Source organism: Sorghum bicolor, chromosome 7 (assembly GCF_000003195.3).
Source record: "Sorghum bicolor cultivar BTx623 chromosome 7, Sorghum_bicolor_NCBIv3, whole genome shotgun sequence".
Lineage (NCBI taxonomy): Eukaryota > Viridiplantae > Streptophyta > Magnoliopsida > Poales > Poaceae > Sorghum > Sorghum bicolor.
The window spans coordinates 57896265-57914215 of NC_012876.2; the positions used below are offsets into that span (position 1 = coordinate 57896265).

General features: G+C 43.2%; 1 protein-coding gene and 1 non-coding gene across 2 annotated transcripts; both read left to right on the forward strand.

The window, feature by feature from the left end:
* Window positions 303-2087, forward strand: LOC110436755 (dormancy-associated protein homolog 3-like). The gene is made up of 3 exons (XM_021464199.1): window positions 303-806; window positions 1290-1395; window positions 1574-2087. The coding sequence occupies exons 1-3, from the start codon at window positions 503-505 to the stop codon at window positions 1599-1601; spliced, it is 438 nt and encodes a 145-aa protein (XP_021319874.1). The 5' UTR covers window positions 303-502; the 3' UTR covers window positions 1602-2087.
* On the forward strand, window positions 4569-4641 carry TRNAA-CGC. The gene has a single exon. It is a non-coding gene; the product is annotated as a tRNA-Ala (tRNA).

Consider the following 17951-nt stretch of genomic DNA (forward strand, 5'->3'; position numbering starts at 1 on the left):
GACACGTTGCAAAACGATCTCGGAATGGAGTCGATCTGTGAAGCAAAACCAGCTCGCAAAAAGTTTTTCTTTGGTGAGGAATAAAATGTGAAGCCGGCTCAGCCGAGCCGTGTGTAACGGAGCGGAGCCAAGAACGAGGAGAGAGAGAGAGGTGAAAAGAAGAAGATGAGCTCGGTTCCAGTTTTTTTCCCTTATCCAAATTTACACCCACACCCTCCAATTATCTCGCCTGAATCCTCTCACGCCCACACGGCCACGCTTCTCTATAAAAATCCTCCCCCAGCCCACCGTTCTCGACTCCCGAGAGATTAACACCGTCGTCATCCGCCCCGGCCCGAGCCTCAACTGCTCCAGGCAGCCAACCCGCCGGTCCTCCCTCCTCCCTCTCTCGCCTCGCGACGTGACAACGCGCGCGCGCATACGTCCAAGACGCGCACGCCGCAGGGCCACCACACAACCAATCGCATCGACCGACCGTCTGGTCTGGTGCGGGCAGGGAAGAATGGGCCTCCTCGACCAGCTCTGGGACGAGACGGTGGCCGGCCCGCGGCCGGACTCCGGCCTCGGCAGGCTCCGCAAGTACTCCTCCTTCTCCCCCTCCTCCTCCTCCTCCTCCTCGTCGTCCTTCCCGCCGGCCCCCGCTCCCGCCGCGGCCACGTCCGACGCGCCGGCGCCGGCGGTGACGCGCAGCATCACCATCGCCCGCCCGCCGTCGCTCTCCGTCGACGCCTCGCCGCGCGCCGAGTCCTACAGCTCCTCCGTCCCGTCCTCCCCGGCCACCACGCCCGACTCGCCGTTCGCCACAGGTGGGCTCGCCCGCCTCTGTTTCTTCTTGGTGCTCGCCCCATTCTTGGGGTAAAAAAATCGTTTTTTTTTTTGTTTTGATATGGTCTGCCGTCCCCGCGCACTACTGCGCAGGATTGGATCTTCCGATGAAATGGGAGGAACGAAAAAAGTGTGTAAAGTTTGGCGTTTTATTCATGTTTTTTTTTCCTGCGCCTTCTTGAGCGCGACGCCGTCGCAGATCTGCCGCTAGCAGGAGTAGTTGGTAAACACCGCAAGATTTAGGTCGATGCGTAATACCTTCATGATTAACAGATGATGATTCGTGGGAATTCATCAGTGGGGAGGGAGAGTACAGTGTGATTGTCAGGTCTAGGAGACATTTGTTGGTGGGTTTGGTGCGTGATGACAAAGGGTTCATTCATCAGAAAGCAATGAGAACTTGTGCATGAAAGCATATGCCTGACCCTCTGTTGTTGTTGTTGGTGGTGTGTTTGGTGGTGCAGCTACCACGCCCAAGACGGACGGCTGGAGGAGGTTCCGCCGGAAAACCAAGGTCTCCGATGGGCCGGAGCCCGCCGTCGGACCTAGGAGCCCCACCGTGTACGACTGGTTCGTCGTTCTCTGCCCACGCTCAGTTCATTTTCTTGTAATTGTAATTTTACCACCACCTTGATGCATTAAACAGATCACAGTCCATGCATACATGTCTGGTTCTGAATCCTGACGATTCATAAATGGGAATATAATCCTGAAACAGCTCCTGTCCTGTCCCTGATTTGGTTTGCAGGGTGGTGATCAGTTCGTTGGACCGCTGAGCTAGAACAAATCCAATCCAATCCAGCGCCAATAAGCAACCGATAGCAGAGGGCATGCGGTGCAGAGGAATCTAGATAGCGGTTTCTTTCTCGGGTCTATGAGGCAGCGTCGTGTGTTCTGTATACAGTATGTTTGTGTTCTTCTGTATTAGGATGGTGATGATGATGATCAGTTCGTGGGGGGTTAGAAGTGGGCGCCGATGTATCCTAGTTTGGCCTAGCCGACAGGCGTGTTCTTCATTAGTTCTTGGATCTGGGGAAGAACTCTCGACATGGCATGCTCGCACGGCTGCCTGCTTTGTTTTCTACGTACCCTCCTCTTCAGTGTAATTACCCCAAGTAGTACTATTTTTACTGTAGACTACTCCTACTACTAGTGTTTGTGTGTGTGTGCCATGCAAAGCATGTGGCTCTGCTTTCTTCTGCTTGCCTGAAAATCTTGCGTTCCAACTGCAACAATAACGGATTACAAAGAGTGATGGTCCATGGACAGTATTTTTTTTTCATTGTTCATTCAGTGAATGCGTTTCTCTAGGTGACTTCCAACTTCCCAAGTCCGAATTGAGAAGCCAAGCCTGTTTTTTTTTTTTTTGACAAAGAGAAGCCGGCCTTGTTCACTTTGCAAAAATTTTTGGCTTCGGGTACTGTAGCACTTTCGTTTGTTTGTGACAAATATTCTCTAATCTAACTAGGGTCAAAAGATTCTTCTTGCGATCTACAGGTAAACTGTGTAATTAGTTTTTATTTTTATCTATATTTAATGCTTCATGTATGTGTTCTAAGATTCGATGTGACAGAAAATCTTGAAAATTTTTGATAACAAGGCCCAAGCCTGTTGACGCAACTCGGCAGCTGTGCTGCTCTCTTGTCGTTCTCTGCCATCGATCCAAAACTTGCTGCCTGTAACGAAATACTTGCCATATTCCATCCAAAAACTTAGGCCTTGTTTAGTTCTCAGAAAATTTTGCAAAATTTTTCAGATTCTTTGTCACATCAAATCTTTAGACGCATACATGAAGTATTAAATATAGACGAAAATAAAAACTAATTGTACAGTTTGGTCGGAATTGACGAGACGAATCTTTTGAGTCTAGTTAGTACATGTTTGGATAATATTTGTCAAATACAAACAAAAATAGTACTATTCCTATTTTAAAAAAAATTTGGAACTAAACAAGGCGGCGGGTACCTCACCTCTGCGTGCGTGGACTTTATGCCATCCAAGAGTAGTACGCTGCATATGGCCTGCCAGCAACCAATCCTAGCTTACAGTCTCTTTCTCGTCATCATTCGCTTATCCAGCCAATGAGCCAAAGCCAATGCACAGAGGTCCCCGATCCTAGTCATCGGGTCAAATCGACACGGGTGACACCTGATCTTTACAAAAAAAAAGTGCCATGCCCTCGTCCCAGTGGATCAGATCGGCAAGCACCAACAATCTAGGCCAATCTAGGGTCTTGTTTAGATCTAAATTTTTTTTGAGTTTTGACACTGTAGCATTTTTATTTTTATTTGATAAATATTATCTAATTATAGAGTAGCTAGACTTAAAAGATTCGTCTTGTGATTTTATAGATAAACTGTGCAATTAGTTATTTTTTTAATCTATATTTAATATTTCATGCATATGCCACAAGATTCGATACGATGAAGAATTTTGAGTTTTTAGTCGGTAGCTAGTAGGTCAAAACAAAACGCCGGGACCATTGCCCGGCCGTGCTCAAAAGCGCGCTCGTCGCCCGGCAGCCGCGTGAGGTGGTGGCCTGATCCTGTCCGGGTGATCCCCCACCCCCACCCCTGGGGAGACACATGGATCTGCAGCTGGTTGGTCCGCTCGCACTGCATGCATGTCAGCGTGTGGTGGCACACCACCTGTGTACTGTGTATCCGCCCCGTAGCAGGGATTGGCTGCCATGCATCATGGTCCATGGATTGGAACGGGGACCGGAACATTCCATGTGAGAGCTTGGTCCTGCAGGGTCAGGTAGTCAGGCTGGTTGGTGCCCGGTCCGGTGGAGCGGAATTCTGGCGTCTCGTGCGCGAGCGGAGGCCGGGACGGGACCAACGACATCTCCTCCATCTCTCGCGCGTACGTCTCGGTGTACTGCCTGCAAGTTTGGACGGGATGGATGGATGGATGAATGGATCGACGGCGATCCCCCCCTGGGTTGGTTGAACATTGAGGCCACGGCCGTAATTGCACGCACCCAACGGCAGATCATCAGTGTGATGAGACCGTTGCTTTCATTGTCGTCATTATTATTCCCTCTAATATTTGTCTCTGTTCTTGAAAAGTTTTCAATTCCTAAAATCCATGCTACCAAGAGCATCAATATCTATAACATAAAATGAATAACTTATTAAAATTTATTCTATAAATAAATGTAATGGTACTAATTTGGTATCATAAATTTTAACTTTTTTTTAGAAATTTCGTTAAAGTTTAAAAAGTTTGACTTAAGATAACTTTAGAAATTAAAGTTTTCAAGGATAGCGAGAGTAATATACAAATACAAGTTGGCAAGGTATGGGCCGTTTCTTGGGATCATGTCGCCCTCGCGTGTTTGGTTGCACCACCCGACACCTTTTAGTCGTTGTCTCATCGCATGTTTAGACGCATATATGGGGTACTAAATATAAACTATTTATACAAATCTAAATACACAAATTGAAACTATTTTACGTTACAATTTTTTTTAAAAAAATTAATTAGTCCATATTTTTGATAATGTGGTGCTACAGTAAACATGTGCTAATGATTGATTAAATTATTATCTCGCGGATTACTACAACTTTTGTGGTTTGTTTTATTTTTAGTATCTGGACACCACGTGTGACATCCGATATAACACTTCCTGAACTTGTGTCACTGCATCCAAATACACACCACAGCTTCATAGATCAGTACATGATGCAATTGCCGAGGCCTTACATATAGCAAATTACGTACCACCTGTCAGCATCGAAGGGGACGTAGCTCATATGGTAGAGCGCTCGCTTCGCATGCGAGAGGCACGGGGTTCGATTCCCCGCGTCTCCATAGTTTTACGTTTTTGCTATTTTCTTCCCCTGCTGAGTTGAGTTCACACGCTCTGCTACGACTGAGACCGCTGAGTAGGGATGAAAACGGTACGGATATTTTCCGACCGAATTCGTTTAGAGAGGTTCAGATGTGTCCGTATCCGAGTCCGAATGTTTAACATCCGATACCGTATCCGAATACTTAAATTGTATATTTATGATGTCGACATCCAATCATATCTTATCCGACATGATTGACATTATCCGTATTCGTATCTGAATACGACCAGAAATATGAAAACAAATATGATATCGGTGATATCCGTCCATATCCGATCCGTTTTCATCCCTACTGCTGAGTGTGATGTGAGCGTGTAGGCTTGTTTAGTTCCAAAAATTTTGCAAAATTTTTTAGATTTCCCGTCACATCGAATTTTTAGATGTATGCATGGAGTATTAAATATAGATAAAAATATAAAAACTAATTGCACAGTTTGGTCGGAATTGACGAGACGAATCTTTTGAGCCCAGTTAGTCCATAATTGGACAATATTTGTCAAATACAAACGAAAGTGCTACTATTCCTATTTTGCAAAAAAATTACGAAGTAAACAAGGCCCGGTGCTCCTTTAGGCCTTGTTTGGATGTTGTCGTATTCACATCAATTCATATGTGTTGAGGTGGATTGGAGTGGAATTTGAACTAAATTCCATTCCAATCCACACTAACACACATGGATGGATTAAAGTGAATATGACAACATCCAAACAAAGTCTCATGGGATGATGAGGATGTGGTGAACATTTTGGCGACTCTGGTGCATGCTGACCGTGAGGACTCTGTGGCGTGGCACTTTGATTCAGAGGACCTTTTCCCTGTCTACGCCTGGATACCGCGGTGTCCGGTATGTTTTCCGCTTTGATGAGGATTGGGGACATTGAATTGCAAGGCTGTGTTGGAGAGTGCTGGAGCTGGAAAACTTGGTGGTCAGTCAGAACGAGTCCTAGAATGCAGCTCCGACAGCCTGACGCAGCCGAAAATGGCTCTCCCGCCGCCACCGGAAATTCTGAAGCTCGGCGCATGGGGCTTTATCATGAGGGCCAAGCCGTCGTGGCGGGTACTGTGATACGACGACCCTCTCCGTAGATAAAATAAAACAGCACTCAGTACTCAGTTGGGATACAATCGGATTACACGACCTCGGAGGAAGGGAGGTCTCGAGTTTAGCAGAGCAATCTAGGTGGAGAAGGGACGAATTGAGAACTAGGCAAGGCAAGGGACAAAGCTCTAGACCTAGAGAGAGAGAGAGGCAGGCCAGAGGAGGAGAGGAACTGAGGTAGGAGAAGACTGTTTTGAACTTCTGATAATCTCCTTAATACGATTCGTGCACCAAAAGAAGGCCAGCCAACGTGACCACGTCGCCCGCAATTCTCGACCGTCTGATCGGCCGGACCAGATCGGGCCGTTCTCTGTTATTTTGCAAAAAAAACCCTCACACTTTGTTGAAATATAACCCGTCGTCCAGACCACTCTCTCAGATTTTTATTCAAAATAGTCCTCAAACTTTACTAAAATTAAAGATCAATTCATATCAACCTGCATCTAGCCTGGGCTGGCCTCAAGCTTGCTGGACCTAAGTGGGCTGAATACGGCCATATATTATTTTTATTTTCCTATTAATTTTAATATTTTGTTTCGAAATAGAGATCTCCAAAAGTTTATAAAAAATTATAAAAATTTCATAAAAATACCAACTAATTTTGTTGAGTTTCTTATGACTAGATCTATGCATTTAACTTAAAATATCATATGATTTAGTGTATTTTATTTGATAGATATATACATCTATAATTTTATGTCAGTGATTAATTTTTTGCTCATATCGCATATGAACTGAAAATATCTCCCCAAAATTAACTCTAAATAAATTCATACCCCTTTTCACAATCTTCGCTTTCTAATTCTCCCCACCTTAACTCTAAATCAATTCATACATTTTTCATAATCTTCTTTCCTAATCCTTTAATTTTATACTAACTCGTAATACAAAATAATCCAAAACAAATAATCGCTGACATACATATAGGAAGCCAAATATTTCACCATATATATGACATTCCGTACACTCACATATATGAATACATCATCTCACGTATGTAAACAAACAAAATGAATGCACTTAAAATGTATGCCACAGAAAGAAAAAAAATAAAAACATATAGACACACGTACGACGCATAGCTAACCACATAAAACGGTAACGCCGCACACATTTCTAGTTCATTCGATGCCTGAACCCGGCTGCACCTTCATTCCTTTGTACTGCTTGTTTGCTATTGCTTTGGGTCTTCATGGGCTGGGCTGAACATGTCGGCCGTTCGGCGTATCCCAAATTGGGATCGAAACTGATTCCACTCAGTTGAAAGAGGCTATTATTACATCGTCGTCCAGGGACTTGTCCATTGGCGGTGGCCCTTTTTTTTGGGAAATCCGTAGCTTTCTTCATGAGAATTTCAATTGTCTTAGCATTTGTGATGTTGTAAGATCATGTAACTCGTCTGGGCGTGCGAACTGATGTGGCTTGATTTTGTTTCTATTTCATTAGAACATTGTAATCGTGAAGCAAATGGTGTAGCCCATGAATTAGCTAGAGTAGCGCTTCCGGAGAAGCTTACATGTAATTGGGTCGATGAACCCCCTAGGTTTCTGCTAGGAGCTTTGGTGAACGATGTAACTGTCTTGCAAACTCAATAAAGTGCGCCAAATGGCTTCCTAAAAAAAAAAAAACTCGTCTGGGCACGAGCTCGCTTCTTTGGGTATGAGTTGGGACCTAGGTCACTTTTTTTTTGGTATGGGCTGACCCATCCCTGAATCTGTAACAAACTTGGTTGTTCGCAATTCGGCTGAGCTCTGCAAGGTCATAGAGCCATATTAAGTGTCTTTTTTAAGGGTCTGGCACGGCTCCACTTCACCTCATTAATGATCTTGGTTTTTGGAGTTTTAGTTCCATAAACAGCTTTATCGGTGGAGTTGGAGGTGTTTTGGTAAATCGTTTGGAAAAATATAGCTCCTTACTTAAAATATACTCTGACAGAACGTCACATAAGATGAGGTGAAGCCGGGAGAAGCCACTATTTTTAGCTCATTCGCACCCCAAAGCTATGTGAGAGCATGTTTTTAGAGGATTCGATGGTGGAACCATTTTATTTTACCTCATTTGGTAGAAAATGGCTCCAAACAACTCCTGAAGCCGTTGAAAAAGCCATACCAAATGAGGCTTAGACGGAGTCGTGACGTGAACAATATGATGATCAAAAGCCCAAGTGAGAAGTTAAAAGATTCCACAAGTCCACTCACGGCTTGTTCGTTTGGTTGATAAGCCATGACTGAAAATACTGTTTGCTAATTTATTGTGACCGAAAAACACTGCTGAAAATATTGGCAGATTCGACGAATAAATCTCAAGCGAAATGATTACAGCTTACACGGAAGTGATTAAGACACTCGTATATTACATTCCATACAAGACTGCTCCTACCTATACCTCCGTAGTTGTCAACTATCGCTCTCATTACGACGCTGCCCCCGCTAGGTCAGTCTTGGATCTATGACAGCAGCAATTAATCATGTCAATTCTCAGCCACCCACAACCCAAGCAGGCTCGTTAAGGGGGCGTTTGTGAGGGTGGCCGTGGTCAGCCTGGCTTGCTCGCTAGGCCCAGGCCACGTTAGACCAGGTCCAAGTACTGCAACAGTCCATATTTGTCTTGCTGCATGCAAACGGTCCGGTCCAGAGGAGATTGTGTTTGTGAACCATGTTAGAGCCGGGCCAAATACCAAATACAACTATCTTGCCCCCCACTTGCCCCTACTGTGCGCCGCGAGGAGCCTGGCTCCAAAACAACGCTCATCCCCAGCGTATCTCTAGAGCCAGGCTGAGAGGGCTGTTTTGGCTGTAGGGGGCCGGGCTGTGTGCTGGGCCAAGTGCACAAACACGCACACTTGCAGCCGGAGAGCGCAGAGCCCAGCTGAGCCACCCTCACAAACGCCCCCTAAATGGCCCCGGGCCTGCATGGCGCAGCAGCACTGGGCCCCCCCAAAATTTTAGAACCCCTGTGGCCCATAGAAAGCAACGATCCGGCCCTCCTGCGTTGGAGCCCATAAAATAAAAACCGTAGAAAGCCGCACGCACGCGCCGGCTGCGGCCACGGCCGCACCTGCCGTGCGCTCCACCCCGCCACCCCACATGTGAAGATGAGGTCGTCGGTGGTCTCTCGTTCTGCGTCGTCGGCGCCTCGCCGGGTGCAGGGCTGCTGGCTGCTAGGTCATACGTAGTACGTACAACAATCAGGCAGCGTCTCCTGTTGCATGGGTACGTTTCTCTTCACACTCCTATTCACGCGGCACATTAGGGATGAAAATGGTACGGATATTTTCCGATCGTATTTAGACCGAATTCGTTTAGAGGGGTTTAGATCTGTCCGTATCCGAGTCTGAATATTCAACATCCGATACCGTATCTGTATCTGAATACTTAAATCGTATATTTATGATGTCGATATCCAATCATATCTTATCCGACAGGATTGATATTATCCGTATTCGAATCCGAATTCGACCAAAAATATGAAAACAAATATGATATCGATGATATCCGTCCGTATCCGATCCGTTTTCATCTCTACCACACATACACCACCGGACGGAGTATATGTCCCCTGTGTCGTCGACTCCGACTGAGATCCACGAGACCACACAATCCATTCCAAACAACCGAGATCGAGTTCAGTTCGTGAGGCCCTAAAAACCAAAATTTTTTTAAGATTTTTTATCACATCGAATCTTGCGGTACATATATGGAGTATTAAAAATAAATAAAAATAAAAACTAATTGCATAGTGTAAATCATAAGACGAATCTTTCAGGCCTATTTACTTTATTATGATTATACAATACTTGTCCAATAAAAACGAAAATACTACAATATCAAAATCCAAAATCTTTTAAATCTAAACAAAGGCCTGAGATGTCGTCCGGGCCGAATTTTCTTTGACACCAAGAAACCCGGGCCCCCTTTTCCCCACCACCGCGCGAGCCGGCCGCCGGAAACGGACAATCCCGTTGGTTAGCCGTGGTTGAACCGAAAATCGCATCCGCGTTAACAACCGCGACGTGCACGTTCCACTCCCCCGGTCTCCACTCAAATGATCCTCTCATCTCCATCGCGCGCGCCGCAGATGGAGTCGCTGGACTGGACCTGGACACTCTCGATCTAGCTAGTCTCCAGATCATGGTCGCCTGACCAGGCCGTCCAGCCCTAGCGATGGCGCGCGCGCGCGGTTGGTCACCGTCACTGTCGTCCCCGCCGGCTCCGGCCGCGGGGAGGGAGGAAAAACACAACACCACACCCCGCATCCAGTTGTCTCTTCCGCGCTCGCCGCTAGCGCTTTCGATCCCTTTTTGTCGCCGACGGCCGGGCGATCGACGCGCGACGCGCGAGCCCCCCTCACGGCTTCACCTACCGGCCGGCCGGGCCTCTCCAGCGGTCCAGCCTGATGTCCTTGCCCGCATGCATGGCTTCTTCTTGCCTCTGTTAGAATATAGTAGCTGAAAATAGTGTGTGTGTTAGCGGTGCATGTTAGTGTGTTGAATATGTTAGAAGCATGACACATGGCACAATATTCAGCAGTATTGAATAGACGCCATACATGCATAGGCTAGAAGAGCTTGTAGATTAAGTCAAGTCTTTATTGTAAACGATCTCCATGTACAGCCACGAAGGGAGCTCTTCCCTTCATCTATATAAACACGGAACCGGGAACCAGGATGGTCATCCCGTTACCTCCTATTTCTATAGCCTCCTCACTCACCGCATCATCATCATCATCAGTTTCGGCCGGGCTCTCTGTGCATGAATTTGGTTTGCCACACCACATGCCGAATTTCGCAATCTTTGGCAGTCTCTCAGCTGAATTTTAATTGATTGATTCGATGTGGGAACTGCATGCTGGTTAATTAGCTTCTTCCACTACGAGGAATATGTATCTGCAACTTGTTCGTGCCAAGATCCTGAGCTCAGTCGTCAGTCGTCAGTGAGCATATATAAACAACTCACCGGCGGACAGTCAGCCTAGCTGCCAGTCGGACGGACATATGGACAATTGGACATCCATTATATTGGGACAGAAGCAGCGGCAGCGATCACGGGCACGACGAACACTTCTGCCTGTCGCAGTGTGTTCTGTTCGGCATATGATGCACTACTCAAAGTGTCAACTTGCGGAAGTTGAGAGTTGTGACGTGTACATGTCAACATTGCTGTCGGTCACGGCCTAGGGTTCATCCTCGCCACTACTTTTTTATCTACCTACTTCTTCGTCTCCATCAAAACAACCCGCCAACGATCGCGATGAACTTGGATCGTTTCCTTCCTTCTTACTCTTACGTGTTTGTATGTATGTTCAGAGCGCTAGCTTACGACGACACATCAGTCAGAGTCAAATTTCATTTCGACCGAATTATTGTTGTTTTTCGCGGCTAGCTAGTAAACAACAGAACTACTCTTTCATGGGAGATGTAAAATAACCGTGTGCCGGAGCCGGACTACACCAAGTTGTGATAGATGGACTGCTAGTGGCGGCCTTGTTGTACTCTTGTACCATCGCTATATATGCGTCAAGCTAGCCTTATTGGTTGGTAAATGTCCAACTCATGCATCCTAGCATAATATCAGGGGCGTCTCAAGCTGCTGCTGCTGCTTCCTTGCCGTCTCTGACGGGTTATGTTTACTTCTTTGTACATGTTGAGCATGACCATAGTGACCTCAAGGTTGCATGCAACCAGCAATGACTTCTTTTATTTGGCACTTCAAGGAGCACATTGAAATAGTCTTTACACCCTTGATTGGGTTCAAAATTTTGTTGAAATTTCACCAAAATTTCACGAATTTTGGTAGTTTCGGTGGTGGACAAAAGAAGGTTCTAGAATTTTGCAACATTAATACATGTGCTATATAATTCCAGATTCATATTTTTTATTGTTTGGTCGAATTTCCAGAATTTGGTAATTTCTGTGTGGATGAATTTTTTTAATACTGAAATTGAGAACCCCGGCCTTGTTTATCACCATACGATACGGCTCTTCTTGTTTTTTTATTTGTCGCAGTCGAGTCTGCTCCAAGTAATTAAAGAAAAAATAGAATTTGCATCAAAGGTCTGACGCAAAGATCAACCCTGTGGTTCTCAGTAAGATTTGTTTTCGCTTTTAGTTAGTGGCATGCATAACGATGAATTATATATATTGTCCTGCAACAACTGCACTCGTCGTTTCATTCGGCTGGATGACACATGCTCTGCTACAAATGCTTGTGGTTGGTTTCTTGACTGGTGTCATCTGATCTTCTAGAGGCATAGTAAGCAAGAACAAACAGACCTAACAAGACGTACAAACCAAGATTTGTCTTTCTCTAAACCCCCTTGCTAACCACTCTCATCACAAACCTTCCAAAAAGTATTTTTCCAGTAAAGAACAACAAAAAGAGATGAAATCATTTCGAAGAAAAAGGAGGTAAAAGATCACTTGCCTTTACGAGAGTTGCGGTCGGTTTCGATTGACATCACATCACCAATGCATCGCCTAACTGTTTTTTCTACAACCACCACGATCCCTAAATATTAGTCGACGATCTTGGAATCAATATGTGGCTGCTTGATTTGATTTTTTTTGTGAGAGTTAGAACGATGCTAATACCAGCAGTTAGTAGTAACTGATAAGTCTAGTGCTAGATTCAGCTAATGTCGTGGATTATTCTTCCTAGCGTGCTGGAAGTCTTTGTTCTTACTTCTTTTATGAAGAGTTTCAAGATCCGTTTGACGCGGTTTCATGCATGAGTGGTCTCCATCAGATCAATCAAGGGCGAGATTAACGCCATATGTGAACTAAAATTTTCTGCACTGTATATTTTTTCTGAGTCTATAATGATTCAGAATGCATTTAGGTCAAAGAACAAGAACAATATTCAGAACAAAAAATAAACTGAATTATGCAATAGGTCACTCGTCACACACTGCCTAGTGAAATGCTTGTCATTCACCAGTGGGATCTATATCATAAAAAAGTTAGCTGCTAAATAAAAGGATCGGGGAAAAAGTGCCAAGTGCGTTGCGGTGCCGGCCGGTACAGAGACAAACGCAAACTCGCCCAAACGATAGGAATCTTCGTTTTGCAAATGCAGAGCAGATGAGCTGATGAACGAATCGGCACTAGCAAAGCTCTCCAATTAACCGGCTAATCAAGCATTATCTTGACCCAACACACATCAGAAAACATAACTACGGATAGGGTTAGGGACCGCCTCCTCCCTAATCTATGGTGCTTACCACTGTTGGCTTATGACTAGCACTACCCTGCAAAGAGCCCAACTACTACTCATTTGCTTGCAAGCCTGAGCTTGGCGTTTCTGAAATTTGTCTGTTGTTTGATTTTTTTTTGGGTCAGGATACGTGTGGTCAGAGCAGGCGTGCCAACCAGACGGCCACATATAATTGTAAACAATGTTTACATGAAATGGTATCCAGATTAGCAAAAGCTAATGATTAGGATTATATGCCTCATGTTTTTATCAAGTGAGTATGCAACTAGCCATTAAAATGAAGGTCGTTGTACCGAAGTTGTGTGTGGGATAATCTCGACTTGTTTTTTTAGTCTGATCTCCAGTCAAAAATTAAGCCGTTATTTATCTTCTTTTTAATCTTCTAATAAATTTGCGGCAAACTTTTTGCCGCCTTTTTTAAAAGAAAAGAACCTATAAAACTAGCCTTTAAACAAAGCTAGGCACTGCGGCCCAAAAAGTTCCAAATCTGGGAATTTTAGAATTTTAACTCAATCCCACCAAATTTGCACTTGTTTTCTCTTTCCTAATTTTTCATCTCAATGAGTGACAAGCTTTCAACTTGCTATAAGCTCTGAACTTAATTTTATACGATCAACTTGACTCTAGAAACACTAAACAAAAAATAATTCAAATTGCAAAGGGTACCATCTCCGACGAGATTCTATCTTCAATTACATGTCAACGACGTCAGGCATTTTTATGTATTGTTGTAAAAGTTAGTGGATGGCAGATACAAGCAAGCAGCTCCGCGGTGCTGCGCATCAGATGGTGGAGATTGATGGCTTGTCATAATCTCATTCTTTGTTCAATTTTAAGTAACGACCTGGTTCTAAGATTCTAATCAATAATATCTAGTACATTTATATAATAATGTTAAAGAAACCTAGCTACGTTCATTGAGAGAGCATAAAAATGGCAAGATTAACAAAAAAATATGAACCATTAGATCATAAGATGATTTGGCCATCCAAATGTACTAGAAATTACAAGATTAATAGGAAAATGGATAAGCAACGTTGAATTTTTATAATGATCTAATGGTTTAGAATTGAAGAAAAATGTATGCCACATGCAATCTGTGCTTTAAATAATTTTTTGTGCCTTATTGTGGATCACGATATGATCAATGTGACTCTGTGGTGACAAGTAGATCGAGGGACATGGGCAACACACGCCATACAAACCCAACGCACGAGCCAAGTCTCACACATCACAACAAGCCAAGACCTGGGATAAGCTCCCTCTCTCGCACCGTACTTGTAACCCCTACTACAAGCACTTCGGGTGTAAGATAATATAAAACTCCTCTCTCACACTGAACGTAGGGCACACTTAGCCTGAACCTGTATAAATCTTTGTGTTCTTCTTGCATCACCATCTGGGTTAAGGGACACGCAGACTCATATTATTCGTTAGTGTCTGAACCACGAGTCCAGACACCGACACATAGCTTCTGCTATGTACTTAGATATACGGAGTACATAGAGAAGAATGTATCTAAAAAACTAAAATATTTTACAATTTGGAATTGAGGTATGGGAGCACTAGTAAAAACCATCAATGAGACGCTACGATCTCCATAAACGTAACCCTCTTAATCGGCCAGAATAATATGCATGGCGTGAAAAACAGTTCGCTACAATTCCACAACATGTCACTTGATCAGCATGGTAGGAATGGAGACGAATCTTGTGTCGTCTACAGGTGACCATCTGCACTGGAATCTTGCCGCTTCATGATGGTCATGACGTTTTGCCTCCCCGGCCCACCATCTCACCGTTCATATGCATGTATTTCTATACCAGTTTTTGCATCTGCTGATCGTCATTCGCGAGCCTATTATACTATGCTTATCTCGTGTATGTGATAGGATATTGGAAGGCGTTACATCATACATGACCACTGCTGTTTTGGCCTGGAACGTTGCCGTCCTACATTGGAGCGAGCGAGCGACCACAGAGACACCTACTCGTGTGTTTGTGCATGCATAATTATTTAAAGTGGAAAACATATATGCACCCTCTAGTGTCAAATCAGTGACGCTCTAAACACCAATACAGTCCAAAGACATACATCGTCAGGTTTAAATTTTGTTGTACTAACAATATACTATTGAAATATAGTAAGATAAATATTACGAAGCTACTTTTAGACAAATCGGGCTTCTATGTTTGAAATATACTAAACAAACATATAGAAAATAACTGCGACCAAAGTTTTAAATTGGTTGGCTACCTACAACATACTATTCAAAATGTCACTTAGATCCAAGGGACTATATATAATTTGTACTTAAAACGGTAATATATACACCAGAAGCGTCCTTCACAAACAGTCCAATATATTTATATACTACCTCTATTCTAAAATAAATTAATTCCTATAATCATCGAAGTCAACTATCTTAAGCTTAACTAACTTTATAAGAAAGAGTAACATCCTCTATGACTCCAAATAAATATATTATGAAAATATATTTTATAATGTATCTAATGATATTAATTCAATATCATAACTATTAGTTTTCTTTTCTACAAATTTAGTCAAACTTAAATTAATTTAACTTAGGACAATTTTGATTTATTTGGGTCAGATAGATAAATGAGTAGTAGGTTAGCTAATAAAGTGAATCCTAGCCGGAGAAGTCTGCTGATGTGGACGAACATGTTCTCTGAAGATTTTGGAGCAATGGTTCTTAGGCCTTTTGATACTTCTAGGCAGTCTCATGTTCTAGTTGTTATCTGTTGGATGTAATGGCCGTTTAGCATGTTTAGGTGCAACTATGTTTTCTGCCCCTCTGCTTTAACTTTTTTTTGCTCTGTTACAATCTTACAAATAATATATTTCCGTTATGCCTAATAGAAATGGGGAATATCCCTCGGTAGGGGCGGACCTAGAATCACCATTTAGGGGGGGGGGGGGGGCTAATTAGTAAAGGACTGCTCGGGCTGGTTGTAGGATGAGCTATTTTAGACCGAACGTCAGGAATTTCTATAGGCTTCGGAAGACCTACTTATAAAAAATTTGGGCTACACCCCGGGCTACATCCCCCTAGCCCAGGGCCGGGATCCGCCCCTGTCCCTCGGTTCGAAAAAAAACTAATAAAGTGAAGGATATGTCCCCGAATAAATTTATTATCTTCAGAATTAAACAAAAGTGTTGTATTTTTGGAAAATGAAAACCCTGTTTGTTGTGCTTTGCCTTACATATACCCACTTCCTCCTAAAAAGAATATAATTATCGTATATCGAGGAGAATAACCCACAACAAAGAAGACACATGTACCTCTACTCTTTATTATTCTCCACGATGTTGATAGAACAAACAAACGATCGCATGTATAAACTCTATAGTTATTGTATCATATACACCTATATATAGGGAATATTTTTCTTAGTGAATGCACCTACTCATAAAGCTATAATTGCATTCTTTTTAGGACACATATGAGTTCTAGAATTACATTCTTTTTAGGACGGATGGAGTATACTTAAAGCTAATAAGATGTTATCCCTGCCGCACAATGACATTTTAGCTTTGTCAAAGTATTTCTAGTTTGACCAACTTTATATAAAAATAATGCTATTTAATCAAACAAGTATTATTCAATTCATCATTTAATATATATTTAAATTATATATAGTTGATATCATAAATGTTAGTACTCTTTTTCTATAAAGTTGATCAAACTTAGCATAGTTTGACTTTAGTTTATATTTTTGACCGAAGTCAGCAGGGGAAACCCCAGCCTATTTTTTAAAAAAAGTTTTAGTGCGGACCTGTTTAAATTCACTCCCACGGGGAGTCGAATTCAGGCCTGCTAGATGCTACTTAGGTACTCTAACCACTAGGCTAGAGACCCTTTCACGACTTCAGTTTATATTATGTAAGCCGCTCGTAATGTCTTTTGGTGATGTGTTTGGTTTAAATCTATTTGTGTGAGCTATAATCATTCATTCGTAGGTGTTGGTGGCCGAAATGTGTTTATATTTCTGTTTTATCAAAAAAAATATATAGTTTAACTTGGGATAAAATGAAAATGTCACTTTTTATGGACCTGAGGTAGTATATATATGAGCGTTGTTCGTTTTTGTTTATATTATTACAAGGACGACGTTGCACAAATAGTACATAGATCGATCACCATGGACGCACGCCACACCCACAAAACCGTGATGGTGCCTCCTATCAAACACCTACACATAAATTGCTAAAAGCAACTTGCTATTGCGTAAATCATGGTCATCTGGATTAAGCAAATATCTCTATATCAAGAAATTAAAGCTGGGTATTATACACACTTTTTCCTTAAAAAGAGGTCTCTCAAGTCTCTGAATAATGCCATGCTGGACCCCAAAAGTCTCACTTACGTAGCTCTGGTGTCCTGTACAACTGAGCTCATTGTCTTGTGCACAGAAACTAGAACCTGTCCGTATGTATCATGGTAGCTGGTTCATGCACGGAATCTGTGTACTTTGGATATGCATGTCCATATATCATATATGGATATATACGCGCAAGAGATCACGTCTGCTAGTCCTTATCATCAGTAGATTGCTAGTCCTTACTATTTAGTATCAAGACATAGTGAGTTTTCTTTTGTTATCATATTATTAATTTTTAGTAGCTAATAACTCTCTCTAATTGAACAGAAATAACTATCATATCTATATGTATTGTCTGAAACTCACTAAGAGAGTGTTTGGTAGACTGGCTATCCCTGTACAGGCCTGCTGGGGCTCAAACGAGGTTGCTCATTTTCGGTCGGTAGCCAGGCTTCCGGAGGCCACCGTACGCCTGGCTCCCAGAAAACGGATGGTGGCACCGTTTTTCTGGGGCCTGGCTTGGCCAAGCCGCTCGCCCGCGACGTCCGCCATGAAAGACGAACCAGACCGCCCGCCGGAGCTCGATTCGGTTCCATATGCGCTCGATTCGGCC

What these genes read in the sequence shown, in the direction of transcription:
- LOC110436755 (XM_021464199.1), top strand. Translation starts at nt 503, where the DNA reads ATGGGCCTCCTCGACCAGCTCTGGGACGAGACGGTGGCCGGCCCGCGG. An exon ending in CGACTCGCCGTTCGCCACAG is followed by an intron (nt 807 to 1,289) that starts GTGGGCTCGCCC and finishes TTGGTGGTGCAG; the next exon opens with CTACCACGCCCAAGACGGAC. An exon ending in AGCCCCACCGTGTACGACTG is followed by an intron (nt 1,396 to 1,573) that starts GTTCGTCGTTCT and finishes TTTGGTTTGCAG; the next exon opens with GGTGGTGATCAGTTCGTTGG.